Source organism: Choristoneura fumiferana, chromosome 26, assembly GCF_025370935.1.
Source record: "Choristoneura fumiferana chromosome 26, NRCan_CFum_1, whole genome shotgun sequence".
NCBI classification, from domain to species: domain Eukaryota; kingdom Metazoa; phylum Arthropoda; class Insecta; order Lepidoptera; family Tortricidae; genus Choristoneura; species Choristoneura fumiferana.
In genome coordinates this window covers 4,774,171-4,794,191 of record NC_133497.1, presented here as the reverse complement: position 1 = coordinate 4,794,191, position 20,021 = coordinate 4,774,171, and the positions used below count along the sequence as shown (strand labels likewise).

The window sequence follows — 20,021 nt, the reverse complement described above, 5'->3', positions numbered from 1 at the left end:
ACTACGGAACCCTAAAAACGTTTCAGATAAACGGTGAAACAAGCGAAACGGCGACCTTCCAACGTCTTCTCCAAGATGTGGTGAACATCTCAGTTGGCCTCCAAAGCATCGGCCTCAAGCGAGGTGATGTGGTCGGCATGTGCAGCGAGAGCAGGATAGAGTATATCACCACGGCTATAGCAGTCATTTGCTGCGGGGCCACTGTGACGGCAGTCAATTTGCAGTATACTAAAGGCGAGTATAGTATCTATTGTGGTATCTAAGGGGCTGTTTCACCATCCATTGATTAGTGTTAGCTGACGGTTAAATGTGATGCCGTCTCCGTGTATTCCAATAAAACAAATAGAGACGGCATCACATTTAACCGTCAGTGGCGTCAGTTAACACTAATCAATGGATGGTGAAACAGCCCCTAAATCTTTAGCCTCTAAGTCTGTTAAAATTGTATTTCGTCACTACTTTAAAAAAAACTCGTACTTACCTCAAAATAGATAATTTTTCTGAGTGAACTTATATGATTTACATTGCTTACATTGCGTCAAGGTTCAATTTAGTTCACATATTGATTTTACAAGGAAAGCTATAACGGCTAAGTTTGCTTGAGAATTATTAGTAGTTTAAGGGGCTGTTTCACCATCCATTGATTAGTGTTAACCGACGGTTAAATGTGATGCGGTCTCCGTCTATTCGAACAAAACAAATAGAGACGGCATCACACCTAACCGCCAGTTAACACTAATCAATGGATGGTGAAACAGCCCCTAAGAGTAAATAAATAGCAGCCTAAGGTATAAAATATGGTTTACTACGAGTAATATTTCGGCGAATAACGTGTGGCAACCTGTTTCATTTCGCAACTTTTCATTTCCCAACTGTTTAATATGTCTGAAACTGTAAATATTTCCGGATTTTTATAAAACTAATCGAACCAAAGAGTTCTACATGATGGCCCTGAAATAAGCCCTGAAATATTTACAGTTTTAGAGTTTGCGAAATGAAAAGTTGCGAAATGAAACAGGTTGTCAAAAGTTGCGTTGCGATCAGACAGTACCCGATTTTTTCCATCGGTTACAGATGAAATGCTCCACGTCTTCAACATATCCAAGCCTAGCTTCATAATAGGCTCATCATCAGCTCTAAAGAAGAACGGTGCAATCTTCCGCGGACTATCTTTTGTTAAGAAGATATTCTCCTTCGACGGTGCTTCGGAGGGAAGTGTGCCATTGAGTAGTGTAGTGGGCAAAGATGTCAATGTGGATACATTCTTGGCTGCGGACGTCAAGGGATGGACAGATGTTGCTTATATCCTGTACTCGTCAGGCACCACGGGTCTGCCGAAGGGTGTGATGCTCACAAACCTCAATTCGTTATATGGTGCTATATTATCATACAAGTAAGTGCAGGTACTACCATAGACAAACTTTGGCCTATCGGTGATAAAGTATCTATGGTAACGTTATATCTTACGTTATAGCTTGCATTTTCTCTAGCATGGTGTACGGATGTTTTGCTCTGAAGATGAGCTCTGCTTGAGTTTGAAACGCGTCAGTGTCGCGTGGTAGTGGTGATAGATGGGTTTATGTGATTTGTGTGTAGGGTTCTTACAGTGTGGAGATGGAGGAACTGCATGAACACGCATATCTTGCATAAACTTAGCTATCATAAGGTCGCGGGTGAGCAAAGAAATTATTTTACTTCATTGAACATAAATAGGTTATTACGAATATAAGGAGAGTAGGGTGACTTGTTTGCAGTCGCTCCAAACCTGGTACACGCATCCAGACAGTGGTCCCTTGGTACCACGGCTTCGGGCTGATGAGTACCATCAACTCCTTAGCAGCCGGCTGCATCATGGTCTACTTCTCCGAGTTCAACCTTGAAAAATATTTGGGGGCTATCCAAAAATACAAGGTAAACAATAAGGCCTTCTCAAAGTTCCACGTAGAACTCACTAAGTCGTCCTGTATCTGGATGACCTTACACTTTCCAACTTAAGCAGCCCCTTCTTTTAAGGTATTTTGGGACTGGGACGTTTTGTGAATCAGTTATGAGATGTAGTCCATTTTCAAAATTGAGTCGTATCGGGATCAGGCTCTTTTTGGTAATATTTCAATTCGGGTTACAATCGTTATGATAATAAATATATAGCTCGTTGAGTTTCTTGCCGGAGTTTCTTGCTTGAGGTTTTTCCGAACCGGTGGTAGATTTTTTTTGATATTCATAAATGCTTGTTACAGCCTAAATTGAATACAGATATTTTGACGTTGGATTTGATTTTGAGGTATTTTAGATATTAGGTCTTATTAAATATTGGTCTTGTTAAAGTCTTTGCCGTTTTCGGGATCCCTTTGTTTCCCATACATTTTTTGTTCCGAATTTCGACGGTCAGACATTCAGTATAATGCTTATTAGCTCTAATAATAATGGCATATAATATTAAATTCTATAATCACAAAAGTCATAATTGTTTAACTATAACGTTCCAAGATCTAACGATAATTATTCAGAAATAGTTTTAGCCATATATTTAACCGTACTAATGATTGTTACTCATATCGTTTTAATGCCTACAGTGTCTAGGTCTAAGAAAACAAATCCATAATATTGATAGGCATATAGATAATTACTCAGAAAGATTTCCAAGCATACACAACACACAACTATTATTATAAACTAGTTTATTACCTTTAATATTATGGAATGGTATACTATATGGACATCGAATGTTTAAACTAACCAATTTTATGACTTACAATAATTATGACCTGCGAAAATTGGAACTTAACTTTATACTGTTTAATGTTATGACTTAAGATAATATGACTTGCAAAAATTATGATGAATAACGTTATGGATTGTTAAAATCGGAGTTTAAATTGTATGGGAAACAATAGAGACCCGCCGTTTTCAGTTACAGTGATATATTTATATTAGTTACGATACGAGTGAGACTCTCAGTTTAAATCCTTACAATCGATTGCATTGCTATTGTTTGCAGGTGCAAAACTTACTGACAGTACCTCCGATCGTCGTTTTGCTGGCCAAGTCTCCGATAGTGGAGAGATTCGATTTGTCTTCCGTCTCAGAGACATGGTGTGCTGCAGCTCCGCTTAGCATGGACACTATAAGAGAGGCAATGAAACGGTCAGTGCAAGGGGGGTTATAGGTAGTGCCACTAGAGTTGAGGTCACGCACACAAAAACAAGTCATGTACCTACAGCGGGTTATTGACATCACTCATTCTAGTTATTCGTTCTCCTTTTACGCAATCAGTTCTTCATGTACAGTTTCGTGGCACTACCTAGGTATACTACGAAATATGAAAATCGTATCGTACCGTCCCTCTCACTCTCGTTTTAAATAATATTAACGTAAGCGGGACGGCAAGATACGAAGTTCGAATTTTGCACTTCGTAGTATAGAGTCTATACCAACGGTGGGTTCACTTTATCTTGCATAATATCGATTGTCCGAAATACACTTTGCATAAGACTTATCGCAGGAACATTTTTAACCATATTATATTTTAGCAGAATCGTATACTTGGCATAACTGTTATGTCGCATTAATTTAGCAGAATTTGAAAATGAATAGTAGAATACCAATATCACTGACTTTAATTTTGTCGAATATTACCTACTGCTATTTAAAACTTTATGCCAACTAAATAGTATGCGATACAAATTATTCGATCATAGGACTATTAGCACTAATCAACATTATGCCAACGTACCTACTATTCTGCCAAAGAACATTGTACGAAATAACAGTATGCTTAGAAATTTATACGAAAAGTAATTATGCGATGTGATGATTCTGTCAAGTGTTGCTATTCGAAACGAAATTATGATAATTTTGTATCAGTGATAATTTTGAATATTCTTATATTATAGTTTACCTAACTGCAAAGGTATTTTCCAAGCCTACGGAATGACCGAAACGACTCTATCTGCGACGAAGGACCAGGTGGACAGCGGAAACCAGAAAGTAGGCAGCGGAGGGTGCCCCCTCCCTGGTATCAAAGTGAAGGTGAGTAAAGCGACCTTATGCTTGAAAAGGCACAGTGAAACCACTAAACTTACCACGATTTTTTTTTTAACTCCTTCGCAATAACCAAAGTTTGCAATAGGTAGGTAATCAAAGTTCAACATCTCAAAAACGACTGCACGTATTTTTGCCAAAAAACTGGTAGGAAGTCACTTTCACGTAAAAAGTCGTATTGAAATCGGTCAATCCGTTTAAGAGCTATGATACCATAATTACCATATGATACCATGCAGACATACATTGGGCTGATCTAAGAGTAGGTACCTCTCTTTTGCGTGGGACTTACCTATAACCTAAGCAACAAAATGTTGGAAAACCGACTCACTTCAAAGTTTAATATCACAAAAACGGTTGAACCGCGATTTTGATAAAATACGAGTATGTCTAAAAACCATCGCTAGAAAACCTGCTTTAAATGAAAAAAACCGCATTCAAATCGGTCCACCCGTTTAAGAGCTACGGTGCCACAGACAGACAGACAGACACACACAGACATACAGACACACAGCGGTCAAACTTATAACACCCCTCTTTTTGCGTCTGGCCCACGCTATGCCACTGGGTCGGGAGTTTTCCAACTTTTAGAACTTAGTTAAAAAGTTACTTGCCCTGCTCGTTGGGTCAAATCATACAAGTTAATTTTGACCCACTTTCAGACTTTTCGCTTGAAATTCGGTATAATGCGAGTACCTAAAAGTTGGATCATGTTGGATAGTAACGCACGTATACAGTTAACAAAAAGTGTAGGCAGCAAAAACCAATGTATTAAAAATGAAAATTTTGTCAGAAAATTACTAAGTAGTTCCTGTTTGAATGTTATAGTTTTTGCGTGTTGAATACTCAAAAGGTTATAGTTAACGTCAAAAATATTTGCAGGTAGTGGACGTGGAAACGCGCCAGAAACTGGGCCCCAAAGAGAAGGGAGAGATCTGCATCAAGGGTCCCATCGTGATGAAAGGGTACGCAGGCAACGAGGCAGCCACGCGCGCCATATTTGATGATGAGGGCTTCCTAAAGACTGGAGACATAGGGTTCTACGACGAAGAAGGATACTTCTTCATAGTGGATCGGCTGAAGGAGCTTATTAAGTATAAAGGATTCCAGGTCAGTGGTTGAAAATGTGAATAGTTTTTCCAAGTTGCCAGTCAAATCCAGCCCTTTGAGACACATTTAATGTGAGGCTACGTTTCTACCAGAGATGTAAGAGGATGTGGTACGAGGAATGTGTTTTTCATGAACCAATAACAACGCTTCATTTACATCGCCGCATTAAGTATCTTTTCATCACACTTGCTCGTAAACAGTGTCGTAACATGCAGGGTACCTTGGTTGCAACCCCCCAAATAAAACCCTCGACCTTAATGTGCTTGTCATGAAATCCGTGGTCGGTAAATGAGTCATTGCCCGTACTAATTTTCTTGTCATGAAGCCCAAGATCGGTAAATGAGTGTGGTACTGCATGGTGTGCAGGAGCGCGGCGCGCGCACGCGTATGGTCAGGCGGTAGGGCGGCGCAATTTTTGCAAAAAAATATTAGTTTTTCTTTTACAAATATACAATTTTACTCGCAAATGTGATGAAAAACATTGTATGTCGCACGGGCGGTACTAGAATTACGAACATCGACTCATTAAAGCCCTCAGTCTTCGACTTCGGGCTTCTAATAGACTCTCGTTCGTAATTCCTTGTTTACCGCCCTTAAGACACAATGTACTAAAAGCTATTGGTTCATGAAAACACATTCCTTGCATCACATCCTCGCACATCTCTGGTGGAAATGCAGCTTACGGTCAGACCGGTATACCATAGTAAAAGTAAAACTACCGAAGGCTGAAATTAATAAATAATAATAAATATCACAGGACAATTCACACCAATTGACCTAGTCCCAAAGTAAGCTTAGCAAAGCTTGTGTTATGGGTACTAAGCAACGGATAAATATAATTATAAGTATAGATATAGATACATACTTAAATACATATTAAAGACCCGAGAACAAACATTCGTATTTTTCATACAAATATCTGCCCCGACTCGAGAATCGAACCCGGGACCTCAAGCTTCGTAGTCAGGTTCTCTAACCACTAGACCATCTGGTCGTCTTTATAGATTATTATTTGATAGAAATTATAGATTATTATTTCATAAGTGTTGAAATGTTTCTTTGAGTTGTGAAAAGAAAGAAAAGTTTATATGGACAGCAATTTATCACATTCAGAATTTTAAGTTTATTTATTTAGGCATCAGTGACATTTTTGCGTGCGGAAGATTTTTTAAGTATCATTCATTATCATCATTAGCATCATTTTCTCCCTGTTGCCCCAAATAGATATTTTCGAAAAAAAAATTCAATATGCAATGTTTATATTTCGCATAAAATATTGTATGTTCACGGCTGTCCCTACCTTTTTTTTATTCGACGATGGCAAACAAGCAAGTGGGTCTCCTGATGGTAAGAGATCACCACCGCCCATAAACATATGCAACACCAGGGGTATTGCAGATGCGTTGCCAACCTAGAGGCCTAAGAGGGATACCTCAACTGCCAGTAATTTCACCGGCTGTCTTACTCTCCACGCCGAAACACAACAGTGCAAGCACTGCTGCTTCACGGCAGGATTAGCGAGCAAGATGGTGGTAGCAATCCGGGCGGACCTTACACAAGGTCCTACCACATACCACATCTCACGAGTATTTAAAAAAAAAAACCGTTTGCGAGGTCCCCGAAATAAAAAAAAATGTTCTGTGTGTCTAACACAGCCGTAGTTCTTTGATTCCCTGTGATCGCCTCAGGTCCCGCCAGCGGAGGTGGAAAGCGTCCTTCTCCAGCACCCCGGCGTCGCGGAGTGCGGTGTGGTAGGGGCTCCCGACGAGGCCGCGGGAGAACTGCCCACCGCCTTTGTTGTCGCCAAGCCCGGAGCCAAGATTACTCAGCAAGAGCTTCTGGACTTCAGTGCCAGTCGGGTATGTTTTAAACGTTGGGGGAGAAAAGTCCTCGAGTGGCGAGTATGACCGAAGACGACTAGCAGGCCTCTTGCGGGGCAACCAGTGGATGCAAGAGGCGATTAGCCGTTCATTATGGCGTTCCAAAGGAGAAGCCTAGGCTTCTAAACTTTCTTAACGAAGTAAAACACTTAAGTATAATTATACCCATCATGATCATCAGCCGGAAGACGTCCACTGTTGAACAAAGCTTTGTTCGGTATAATTATACTTAAGTGTTTTACTACCGCAACTTTTCATATTCTAAAGCGTGTTCAGGTTAGCAGGGATGCTACGGAGCTCCGGTTCCGTTTCCGTCAAGTCGGAAATTCCGTCGGGTATTGCACACCCGTTTCGGTTCCGGTTCCGTTACTTTTGAAAGGAAGTTACATCAGATGTCAATGCTTAGCGCCGTACGTCAAAAACAAACAGGTTTATACCCAGTCATTCGCTCATCGTCCACCTATCACTCAGGCTCCAGTTCTGGTTCCGGTTCCGATTGGTTACGATTCCGTTTCTGGTTCCGATAAACTAAATTGAAAACATCTAGTTCCGCTTTCGGTTCCGATAAAACCACATCCGTAACATCCCTAAATTTGTTAGTACAGTTCGAGGATGTATTTTGGCCAAGAAAGGTATCCAGGATTTGATGATGAAGCAGTCACGCAGATACTGGAACTCTAAGACAGAATAACGTAACCCGTGTTGAGGCTAGACTAGAATCATCTTAAAGATGTTCTTTGACCAAATCCAGGTACTTGAGCTGATGACGTAGAAATCCGGCAGGCAGGTTACTACCTATTTGAAAAACGTTCGAAAAGGAGGATTTCTCAATTCTTGTTTTTTTTTTGCAGTTGTCTCCGGCCAAAAGACTTCGCGGTGGAATCATATTTGTGAACGAAATCCCTAAAAATGGCTCTGGAAAAATCCTGCGTCGGGTGCTGCGGCAAAAGCTGCAGGAAATGCATAAGAGTAAACTTTGAAAATGTCATGAGCTAAGTTGTAGCATAAAAAATACCTAATTAAAGTATTACTTATTAAGTAAATCTTGTGTTTTGTTGCTACCTACTTCGTCTCTTGCGATCGCGAACAATTTGGTGAGAATTGTTCCGTGTCATTTTCTTTACGTGTGAAGAAAAGAGGCAAAAATGGTGCACGCTGGTGTGCTGGTAATGGTGGGAGCGATTACTTTGTGCGGTTGCATGCAAAATACAATAATAAAAGTTAAAGCAACAACACAACATGTCCTTGGCACTCCTTGGAGAGTCCTTGGGAGAGCTATTTACGCTTTAATGAACTGAAAATAAAATGACATTCATGTTTGTTTCCAATGTGTTTTGATTAATTTGTTGAAAGATAACAAATTCTTACGGGGAAAAGTTGCAAAAGTGTCCAGCTTTACGCAATAAATAACAGTTCCAAATCCCTCCAGCTTACGCTAGATTAGCAAGTGTCTGAAATAAAATAAACTAATGAATTAGTAGGTACCGTAAACTACTTCAACTTTGCCCTCTGGCCCCAACATTGCCTGATTTGATTTAGTCGGTACTTTAGCAATCTTATAGGTTTTAAACTTTTATCTACACGGGAATTATTATTACGGGGGGATAAAAGTTTAAAAACCTAAAGGGTGCTAAGTTATCGACTCTAAATCGAATCAGGCAATGTTAGGGCCAGAGGGCAAAGTTGAAGCCGTTTACCTACGGTACCTACTTAAGTTAATGGATATGAGAAAACATGGACGGTGATTTCATTTTCAGCATAATTAAGTGATTTTACTGTGTTTCTGTTAGAGAGATCAGGCGTAGGGAAGCGGGTGACGCGAATGCTGGAATCGAACTCGTGGACTTCAGTGAATCAAACCACAGCAACTGATATTCAATTAGGTGTATATTCATTAACACATTCTTTATAACAATCACAATAAGTATAAGTTGTTAACGGGACGAAACAGACAAATAAATGTAAAAATAAAATAGGCTAAAATAGTTTGATGCTTGGTTGAGGCTCACAGTGATACGGTGAGAGAGAGGCGTAGAGAATAGAAACATTCTCTACCATAGACAACAATAAATTATGTACAGCATAGACAAACCGAGCCGACTGGAGGTCTATGGGGCAGGTCTGTGTCCAACAGTGGAATTCCTACGGCTGAAATGATGATGATGACTGTCTTTAGCTTTTAAAATTTACCTCCTTCGTCCTCGCGCAAACAGCAACCACATTCGTTAAGATTTTGGTCACACTGTAGTCCCCATTCCCATACACGTTCAGTGGCAAAATGCCCTGACCGGAATTCGGTTCGGAAACGCAGCAAAAAAAATCAAGCTGTCAACGTCAAATCACTCTAACTGACAGGTTACTGTCAACAACTCCTAGACAACTCACTCACTGTTTTTGCTTTTGGTCTGCTTTAAACTATTATTTTATATTGTTTTTATATTTTCCTTTTAATATTTAATCATTTTTTTCGGTGCATCTTTAGTTATTGTATGTTGTTTAATTATACTACTGATGAGAAACGCGCTCATACGGTGATTTAAGCAACTTAATATCACTATAATATCAGGCCACCACGAGAATATGTCGCAGAAATTATGTAAGTAGAGCTCAAAATGTTGGACCATATTATTAAATGAATGGGATGCATTTTAATAATCCTTTTTTTTAACAATATAAATAAGAACGCACCGTGTTTTGTTCTGTTATTGTATTATAATGAAGTTTTTATTAAAAAAACTAATTTTTAGTACAAGTTCTTTATTTTTTGGACAAAGGTTTAGGTGTGACAAACAGACTTTGGCATTTATAATATTAAAGCTTATCTTGCAGTTGACGAATGCCACAACTACAGGATTCAAAAGACAGAGTATGTGAAAGAGGAGCCAGATTCAGAATGTAAAGATGAACCGTGTGAAACAACTTCAGCCCTGCTGTCAAACATAGTCAAGGATGAACCACCACCAGTTATGGAGCAGCTACAGCCAATGAACATAACCTCTTATGATTATGGCAAGTATAGTTTCATAGTCCTTTCATACTTAAAATACAAATACAATTAAAAGAAGAACTGCCAAACATACTATGCAGAGCCAATTTTTCAATGCAATGAATTTCCATAAATTACCAAAATCTAAAAACTGGGAATTTTCGACTTTATGTTAGAGTTAGAACTATTATATTTTTCACCTATGATGAGTTCTGTGACGTTTCGAGTTTGACAGTTTTAGAGATGTACCATTTATCGAGTGAACTATTGATTTTTCTAAGAACCGCAACGGAAACTCAACTCGTATACAAGGTAGACACACTCGTACTGGCAGTAATACTGACAAGCACTGGCCACAAAGATGGCTGTGGCCGCGTTCCAAATAGCCGTGTTTACAAAATCTTGCAAAATTTGTTTAAAAAATCTTAGTGTTGCTAAAATTGCTGATAATGTTGTGTCACATCACTAGTCTGTTCTGTTTCACACATTGCATCATTTAAAAATATATATATTTTTCTATTGTATTCGATGGATTTTATTTAATGGACACTGATATTGCTATATATTTAAAAAAACTACAGTTTTAAATTTTTTTGATTCAAAATAGAAATTATTTTTAAAAAATATTTTGCAAACATAGTATGCTTAATTCGGAAAATTTTCAAGTGTCACAGAACTCATCGTAGGTGAAAAATACAATAGGTTCTAAAGTTTTTTTTTTTTACTTTTTTAAATCTGCAATTGGCTGTTCTAGACATGATCAATCATATGAAGGCGTTTTATAATTTGGGTAGGGTTCAAATGTGCCATCCTTGCTTGTGTGTGTGTGTGCATTTAATTACAGGCTGCAATGACAACCCCACTTTCATCATAGCTAATACATAATTGCAATAAATATTGATTATTCTTGTCTTGCAGTTGGAGATGGTGAAGTTATATTGAAGACAGACTATGTTAAAGAGGAGCCGGATTCACAATGTGACCGAACAGTTTGTGAATACCGATTGACACTATTGGCGGACTTGTCAAAAAAGATCAAAAACGAGTTAGATGTGACCTCTCCTGATAGTGGTAAGTCACACTTTAATTTGGGCTATACGGTATTTGAATATTTATTTTATAAATTAAAGCTTGAAAATGTATGTTGTCAAACAGAAAAACAATTTTTAAGCTACCTTTATTTGAAAGAAAGTTATAAAGATTTGAAATTTTGAAAGATTAGAAAGAGACATATTTGCTTACTTGCATGTGTTATGTAGACCCCGCTATAGCAGCAATAACACTGAGTCGTTCGCCGCATGCTGCATAAATAAATAAATTTGATAAACACTTATTTTTGTCTGTACATCTATATTTTCATAACAATTTTTGTAACAGAATCAGCGTCAGAATTATTTGAATTTGACATCCAAATAGTTTATTAGGCGTTGCTGAATCACTAAATCAGCCAGATCGTGCAATTACTAGGCATGTCGTGAAACGCCGCCATTTTTATGATATGATATGAACTTTGATTTCATATTGTTTTCAGCCACAAGCTGTGCAAACGCGTTGGGAGAGCGCGCGTTACAACAGATCGTTGATGGCTGCTTCGTAAAGCTGGAGCGACTCAAACACCAATGCAGCATGTGCATGAATGCATTCCAGACACAATCGCACCTAGAGGCCCACAATTGCAACAAAAGGGATGCATTTGAGAGTGAAAAGATACCACCCAAGCTTAACAATAATGAAAACAGTTATGACAGCTTAAAACTACACTATTGCAACATTTGTCACAAAGAACTTGCTTCTCAACGTACCTTGGAGAGACATAAACTAAATCACTCAAGGAGTAATGTCACATGTGATATTTGTAAAAGAGATTTCACTAATAAATACAGATTACAACTACATATGCGCACGCATCTTGAAGAACAAACAAGCAAACAAACTGACAGTTGGAAACCAATTGCATGTGACTTGTGTAATAAAGTGTTTAAATACCGGTCAAAATTAAGGATACACCGTCATAGTTGCGCTGTTTGGTTTACTTGTAACATGTGTAAGAAGAGATTCAGAAATGAATCAGACTTAATAGACCATAAGAAATCTCACACAGACCAGAAAACATTCCCATGTGAATATTGTGATAGACAATTTGATGACTGTCCGAGTCTTTTGAAACATAAAAAGAATCATAGAAGAAAGTTCTATATGTGTGATGTGTGTCAAAAAAAGTTTAGCCAAAAACGGTTTCTAATAGAACATCTAGGGTCTCATGTAGAGGGTAAACATTATGTTTGTGGGTTTTGTGAAGAGATATTCACAGATAAGTCGAAATTTAAAGACCATAAAAGGGGTCATGGAAAGAAGTTGTTTATCTGTGGCATTTGTAAAAAGGTTTACCATAGACAATCGGCTTTAACAAGCCATATGATTCTTCACACTGGCCAGAAACCTTTCATGTGTGAAATATGTGATAAAACATTCCGTCTGAAACATTACTTAAGTATACATAAGAGATATCACACAGATCAGAAACCGTATGTGTGTGAAATTTGTAAAAAAGCCTTTGAAAGCCAAGCAAATTTGACTAAACATAAAAAATATCACTTGGCTAATAAGCCGTATATATGTCAGTTTTGTAAAAAAGGGTATGCTCAGAAATCGGACCTGAATGTTCATATTAGAATTCACACAGGGGAGAAACCCTTTGTTTGTGATATTTGTGGAAGACCGTTCAGACATAATTCCAATTTACACGCACATAAAAAGACAGTACATAAAATGTGAGTTGTGAAAAGAGAAGAGTTATAAGTTAATGCTGAATTAGAACAATTAGTACCTGATCTATTACCGATTAAAAATCATCATATATAGATATCATATTAATATACATTTAGTAGTGTGAACGCAAAGAGAATATAGCTACAATATAACCACAATTTAACTTCATATGCAAAAAGTATTTATACTGATAATGAACGATTATTTATTTTACCTGTGTGAAGTCAAATCAGTTTAAGTGTGACCCAATATACACAACAATGAAGTAGCGGGTTCACGAATATAGCTTGTAAATAAATAATTTAAATGAGCAAAACGGACCATCTTTTCACTTAGTAGTTAGATGCGGGTGCGTGAAGAAAGCTTGAATACCTCGAGATAGTTCGAAATGAGGCACAAGTCAAATGAGTTTTTAGTGTAAATCTATCTACTCTCTTAATCATTCAAATAGACGGATCACAAACGCATTAATAGTCGAAGTATGATCGACATGTTTCAATCCAGTTTGTCCTACATTCTCTTTCAAATCTCGAAAATTAGAATAAATGTGAATGAATCGGTGCCCAAATAGTATCCAGTATTTGCTATCACTTTTGTATAATATACGTATCATTTTGCTTTGATCTATGGCTTTTCTTGGCTGCATGGATCGTATTCCTTTGCTAAGAGAGATAAACATAAAAAAACATTTTGTCATTGAATGTCACTGTCAGTGTCAGTCAAGTCAATATTGATTTGATTGTCATGTCGAGCCCTGTTTCATTTTCCTTTTCCCGTTTCGAATCTCTCACTGAGCCCTCTTCAAGACACTTCATATCACATTAACCCCGTTTTAATATGCATACAAATATCGTATTCAATTATTAATAAGACGTGGTCATACTCGGGGCTTCCGCGTTACGCAGCTGACTTGACATCAGTAACAGTGGCCCCCTTCGCCGCTCAGGTCCTATACTAAGAAGTGCAAAACTCGAACTTCGTATCTTGCCGTCCCGCTGGCGCTTATGTTATTTAATACGAGTGATAGGGATGGTACGATACGAACTTCGATTTTCGTGGTAGCCCCCCTGTGCTGTGTACAAGAATGTCGCTGAAGGAAGCGCTAGCAGAGTTGGCACCATGCGGAGACGTGCAGCCAGAAAAAGCGCCCGCGAACCGAGGCAAGTTCGACGTGTGAATTAGTCTTTACCACGCGCCATATAAATCTGCCTAAAAATCCTTTGCATTTGGCAATAGAGTTGTATCAGGTTAATATATATCCTTTTTTGTGTCAGATATGGGAGCTAGTGACTGTACGGAGGGCCTAACAATTTGACCTAGCATATATTTAAGCACTAGCGTTTACCCGCGGCTTCGCACGCGTAAATTATTAGATACAGCAGTTGAATTGAAATTCCGGGAATTTATTAAATTCTCATGAGAATTCCCTAAAATTACATAGTGGTTTTCATTGACGTTAAATTAAAACACCCATGCCAAATTTCATGACTAAACCCAGCGGTTGTTATTTCGAGATTTTATCCTTATCCCGTGGGAATGTCAGGATAAAAAGTAGCCTGTTATTCCAGATATCCAGCTATCTGCATACCAAATTTCATGACTCTAAGCCCAGTAGTTATTAGTTCAAGATTTTATCCCTATCCCGTGGGAATATCAGGATAAAAAGTATCCTATGTTTTAATCCAGGTTATAAACTAACTTTTACCAAATTTCATCCAAATCCGTCCAGCCGTTTCAGCGTGAAGAAGTAACAAACATACTCACTCACAAACTTTCACATTTATAATATTAGTAGGATTTTGGTATCCTTCACAGTGCAGCTGTCAACTGTTGAGCTGTTCCGTGTGCAATGTAGGCCTCTGTTGAACCACAATCATACTTGATAATAATGTATATCCTCAGTCTCCAGTCTGCAACCAACCCGAAAGGATGAACCTGCTCATTTTGACTCGTCTTTGGCCACCTCATACTGGTGGTTCAGAAGTTGCTCGTTTTTTACAAGCTTTTATTAAGTTTCCCCTGTTTGTTTGGGTCAAATCTTGGAAGCTAAATTTTACCCACTTGCGAGTGGTCTAATCAACTTGAAATTTGGCATATGTATGTAAATTTGGTGACAATACAATAATCTGGTAGTGACAGCTTGGTGGTCCTGCCAGGATCATCTCTGCAGGAAAGAACAGCGCAATGGTTAATACACAGTACATTCAGCAAAAACTTATTTGCTCATCTCATCTAATGTGTGGTGCCATTATAAGATACGATGTTGCAAAATTTATCTTGCCCATGCCAAATTTAGTTCCTATGTCGCCACTGCTGCCAGCAATCGGTCTCTATCTCCCTTTGGCTATTTTAAAACTATTTGGGTATCTCCAATCAGATCAAAGTCACGGTTTATGCAACCTAGATAAAAAAAATGTAGTGGCTAGGCTACTCTTAATGAGTTTTAAGGCCTATGCTAGCTGACGCAGTTTGCACGGAGCAGGTGAATGCGACGAAACCGGTGTGGAGGATGCCTAGCTAAATTTCATCTCAACAGGAAGTACTTGATAGGTTTTGATTCCGCATTTTAGATCGAAAATGCACTTTTAAAAGTTTGTATCTTTTGATTGCTTGAACTCAGAAACTGTTTTTTTTTTTTATTGCAAAAAAAACACAGCCCTAAGAAAGGGTCTCAAGTAGCAGACAAATGGACCACAAAGTGACCCAGTTAGGGTTCTTTTATTTCCTTTTGACATATTGAAACCCTGAAAATATTGTTTTTTTTTTATTTGACTGGATGGCAAACGAGCAAGTGGGTCTCCTGATGGTAAGAGATCACCACCGCCCATAAACATCTGCAACACTAGGGGTATTGCCAACCTAGAGGGCTAAGATGGGATACCTCAAGTGATAATAATAACAAAGCCCATCTATTCCGAATTCTCTATAACTTTAGCAGTACATGTATAAATGTTCTATTCTATGTCTCTGAATTCAGCGTGCCTTTTGGCATAGGCCTCCTCCAGCTGTCTCCACTGAGCTCTATCTTCTGCTACTCTGGTCCAGTAAGGTCCCAATGTTAGGTGGATATTGTCTCTCCATCTTTATTTTGGGCGCCCCTTTCTTCTACAGTCCTCTCTTGGGTACCATAAGGTTACTTGTTTGCTCTATTTGTCCCTTCGCACAGCATATTGGATAATATTCTAAATAAAAATGTATGTCAAGAATATTTTTTTTCGAGGCTTAAGTCACTGTGTGACTATGCCAGCCCCATTGGAAGTCTCGATGTCCACATTCATCAAACACTCCTATTGCGATGTCCAGATTATCTGGCTGCAAAGGAGTGCTTGATGAACCTGTAAATTCATACTGCATCTTCCGATACTGGACAACTCAACATAATATTTACTGCACCATTGAACAGGTCCAAATCACTCAAATACCTCTCAAGAATAATGAAAAGCTCCTTCAATGATGACACTGTTTTATTTTTTAACTGACCTGGTATTAAAAAAAAAGTGCGGCACTGCACACGGAGCCCGCGCGGGTACTACGGCCCTAGCCCTTTCATTTTGGGAGGAGCCCTGCGCCCAGCAGTGTTATGTATATCATGCATACAGTATTGTGTAGTAGTGGATGCATGCTCGTTTTCCCCGTCTTGCATTGCACTTCCTCTTACATAAAAAAATATATATAATAATAATGGGATGATGATGGTGATGAGTCTGGTATAGTCTCCCACTGCTGGGCATAGGCCTCTCTTGACCTCAACCTCCCGGTCTGGCTTTCAAATTTCAATTCATTTAATCAGTAAATAGGTCGCAATGGGCACTTTTACATGTCATTTTTTAAACTTCGGAAAGACCATCATTGCCAAGACGAATGCGACGCAAGAAACTTGGCAGTAATTTTTTCAAAATAAAATTATTACAAATAAAATACTTAAAAACTACAGTATAAAATTAAAGACAAAATTACTATTAAAGAATAATAATAATACAGGAAGTCTGTCCCTTTAGTTACATAACTAAAAGTAAACATCCCACCATCTCTGTCTCTGTTTATTTATCAATTTGAAATAGTTATTCTTATTTTTCAGCTGGAGAAGTCAACTGCAACACTATGCTAGAGGTAGTGTGTGTAAAGACAGAGGCAGACTGTATGGAAGGAGCGGTATGTGTGAAAGAAGAACCACAAGAACCAGTTTGGGTGGAAGCAGAGAGCATTACAGATGTATGTGTAAAGACAGCTTATGGAAAAAAGATATTTGTGGAGGTGGAGGTAGATGCAGTGATGGTGAAGCAGGAAGTGCAATCAGAGCATAGTGCAGATGAGGAATTGTGTGCGGGTGATATTGTCCAGTCTGACTTTGCGCTGGGACCGGAGGAACTGCAGCCTCAAAATGCAAGTTCCAAAATACACTGTGGTAAGTGCTCTTCTTTTGTCCATAGCATAGAAATATAATAATAAAGCCCTTTATTCTGAACTAAAAGCATGAGAAAATAATAATATTAAATTTATAAAAATTGGTTAAAGAATGTCTCGTAGTTCAGCGTGCCTGCAGGGCTACTACGAAACTCGAAACTCGAAGTTCGTGTCGTGCGGTCCCTCTCGCTCTCGTATTAAATAGTGTAAGTGTCAGAGAGACCGCACGACACGAACTTCGAGTTTCGTAGTAGCCCTGCTGTTGGCATAGGCCTCCTCCTACCTTCTCCATTCGCTTCTGTCATAGAAATATACAGAGCTCCAAAAAAATCTGGCCCTAAAATGTATGCAGTAATATAGAAAATACAAACTGAGACATGGATGCACAGAAAAACCAGAAAAAGAGACCAGCGCTGGAAATCGAACCCAGGTCCTCAGCAATCCGTGCTGCGTGCTATAACCCCTACACCACCCCTGGACAGGAATCTAGACACGAATTTTTCCTATGCATACATATCTCAGGTTGCTTTTTATCTACTACGCTACTTAAGCAGCAGCACTAGCGACATCTATGTTCCGCTCTCATCGAGAGACGTCACATTCTTTCGGAACTAACCGCTCACCCAGACAAGAGATGTCGCTACCAAGCAATCAAATTATGATTGTTTTTTTGGAGTCTTTTTGTATTTTTTTATTCAACTCCAAATATGTTACTTTGACGGGTATCCCGTGAAACCATATCGAAAATATTTCTATGTCTCTTTTTCTGGATTTTCGATATGGTTTCACGGGATACCCGTAAAAAGTTGAATAAAAAAATACAAAAAGACTCCAAACAATCATAATATGCAGTAATTTTTTATGTAGTTTGCCAATTTTTTTTTACATTTATTTATGCCGCTGATTATAGTTTAATTTATGTCAATTTTTTTATCTCGTAATATCATCACTATTGATGTTTAAAAACTAAAAGTTTTTAATTATATAAACGCAAGCCTAAGTATTTCGTTATAAAAACATACAATTTTCACAAATGTGATGAAAAACTTATATGTCGCACGGGCAGTAGAGGAATTACGAACATCGACTCATTATATAGTATAATAGACTCTCGTTCGTAATTCCTTATTTACCGCCCTTAAGATATAATGTACTAATTCGACGCTACTGCTACATACATGACGCATATTCACACATATTCTTGAAGGTGTGAGTTAAATCCATTTTTTTCTTTCTACATTAAACACAATTTTCTGCATTGTTTCAGCCTCTAGCAACAAAGATGTTACGCGACGTAAACTGCAGCCACGTCGAAAAACCAAAACACCAACCGGACAAAAAAATAAAACCAAGAGAATCTACAAAGGCAAAATATACAAATGCGAAACGTGCAATACATCGTGCCAACAAAAATCTGATCTAGTAAGACATATAAGAATTCATACAGGCGAGAAACCCCATATTTGTGATATATGCAAAGTAGGGTTCAGGATAAAATCTGACCTTATAAAGCATATCATGATTCACACGGGCCAGAAACCTCATATGTGTGAAATTTGCCACACACCATTCAGACAGAAATGCGACCTGGTAAAACATACCAGGATTCACACAGGCGAGAAACCCTACACCTGCGAGACGTGTGAAATGCGGTTCCGACAGCAATCTGGCTTAGCAAGACATAGGCGTACTCACACGGACGAAAGACCTTATCTATGCGAGATTTGTAAAAAGACCTTCAGGCAACAATCGGGTCTGATAAAGCATATTAGAATTCACACGGGTGAGAAACCCTATGTCTGCGATATTTGTGAAACGCCGTTCAGGCAGAATTCTGGTTTGCTGAGACATAAGAAAATACACACAGGCGAAAGGCCTTATGTTTGTTCAGTTTGTCAGACAGCATTCAGGGAGAATTCGGGGTTGATAAAGCACAGCAGAATTCACACAGGCGAGAAGCCCTATAACTGTGAACTTTGTAATAGGCGTTTCAGACAGAAGTCGGATTTAAAAAAACATGAGCAGATGCACACAGGACAGAAACCGCACAAGTGTGAGATGTGCAATAAAAGGTTTAGTCGGAGGTCGCTTTTAATCAAACACAGTAACAAAATTCACGATAGTGGAATATAATGTTCGTAATATTTGGACAAATGAATTTTGTAATGATTCTTACCGGTTGCACACATCTCTCGCGATGTCGTCAGGCCCTCTGGTGGGAGGCCTTCCAACGCTTCGTCTTCCAGTTCGTGGTCGCCACATAATTATGTAAAAAATTGTGAACGTGGATGAAATTTCAAAAATGATCTCAAAATTAAAATGCTGTTTATTAACTCTGGTTCTTAACAGGCCCTATGCCACGAAGTGCAAAACTCGAACTTCGTATGTTGCCGTCCCGCTGACGCTTATGTCATTTAATACGCGAGTGAAAGGAACGGTGCGATACGAACTTCGATTTGCGAGTTTCGTAGTAGCCCCTCTGTTCTCTCTGATAATAATCCGTCTATTCCGCCACCGACTTCGTTGTGGGGCTATGCATACCGCCTTGTGCTAAATCCATTCTGCTTATAAAAATCTTTTGACGTGTCATATCATCGCCGTGTCGTGAGTTTGCTAATATTAACACCAAACAATCGGGACACTCAGCTGATTATTTCCATGAAAGGTTCTGGCAAAGAAACAGTCGGGGGGCATAAATCTATACAGCTATAGAGGCGAATATATGTAAAAATCAACCTTATGGTTAGTGGCATAGAGGTGTATATTATTTTTGACGCCTTGGTAAAATACATACAAAAATATGACGTGGTCTAACACCCTAAAGTTGACAT

The 20,021-nt window shown here is 38.6% G+C and overlaps 3 protein-coding genes across 10 annotated transcripts in view; all 3 read left to right on the top strand.

Moving 5' to 3' along the window:
• The window catches only part of LOC141442675 (luciferin 4-monooxygenase-like), a 46,722-nt gene extending 38,648 nt beyond the window's left edge, over positions 1-8,074 (top strand). For all 7 annotated transcript variants that reach the window (XM_074107727.1, XM_074107725.1, XM_074107724.1 and 4 more), the window contains 8 exons: positions 27-234; positions 1,075-1,393; positions 1,755-1,911; positions 2,999-3,144; positions 3,894-4,029; positions 4,924-5,151; positions 6,840-7,010; positions 7,883-8,074. In XM_074107727.1, the coding sequence (XP_073963828.1) occupies positions 27-234; positions 1,075-1,393; positions 1,755-1,911; positions 2,999-3,144; positions 3,894-4,029; positions 4,924-5,151; positions 6,840-7,010; positions 7,883-8,011 (1,494 nt within the window). In that variant the 3' untranslated portion in view covers positions 8,012-8,074. The remainder of the gene's footprint in view (positions 1-26; positions 235-1,074; positions 1,394-1,754; positions 1,912-2,998; positions 3,145-3,893; positions 4,030-4,923; positions 5,152-6,839; positions 7,011-7,882) is intronic.
• A 1,160-nt stretch (positions 8,075-9,234) lies between these two features.
• On the top strand, positions 9,235-13,097 carry LOC141442677 (uncharacterized). 2 transcript variants are annotated; one of them, XM_074107729.1, is made up of 4 exons: positions 9,235-9,627; positions 9,849-10,040; positions 10,936-11,088; positions 11,549-13,097. In XM_074107729.1, exons 1-4 carry the CDS (start codon positions 9,612-9,614, stop codon positions 12,790-12,792), a joined length of 1,605 nt encoding a protein of 534 aa, XP_073963830.1. In that variant the 5' UTR covers positions 9,235-9,611; the 3' UTR covers positions 12,793-13,097. The 2 variants fall into 2 exon arrangements, with proteins under 2 accessions (XP_073963830.1, XP_073963831.1); XM_074107730.1 differs by having other exon boundaries at positions 9,238-9,627; positions 9,861-10,040.
• A 366-nt stretch (positions 13,098-13,463) lies between these two features.
• On the top strand, positions 13,464-20,010 carry LOC141442681 (uncharacterized). The gene is made up of 3 exons (XM_074107734.1): positions 13,464-13,946; positions 16,865-17,191; positions 18,458-20,010. Exons 1-3 carry the CDS (start codon positions 13,871-13,873, stop codon positions 19,321-19,323), a joined length of 1,269 nt encoding a protein of 422 aa, XP_073963835.1. The 5' UTR covers positions 13,464-13,870; the 3' UTR covers positions 19,324-20,010.
• The last annotated feature ends 11 nt before the right edge of the window (positions 20,011-20,021 follow it).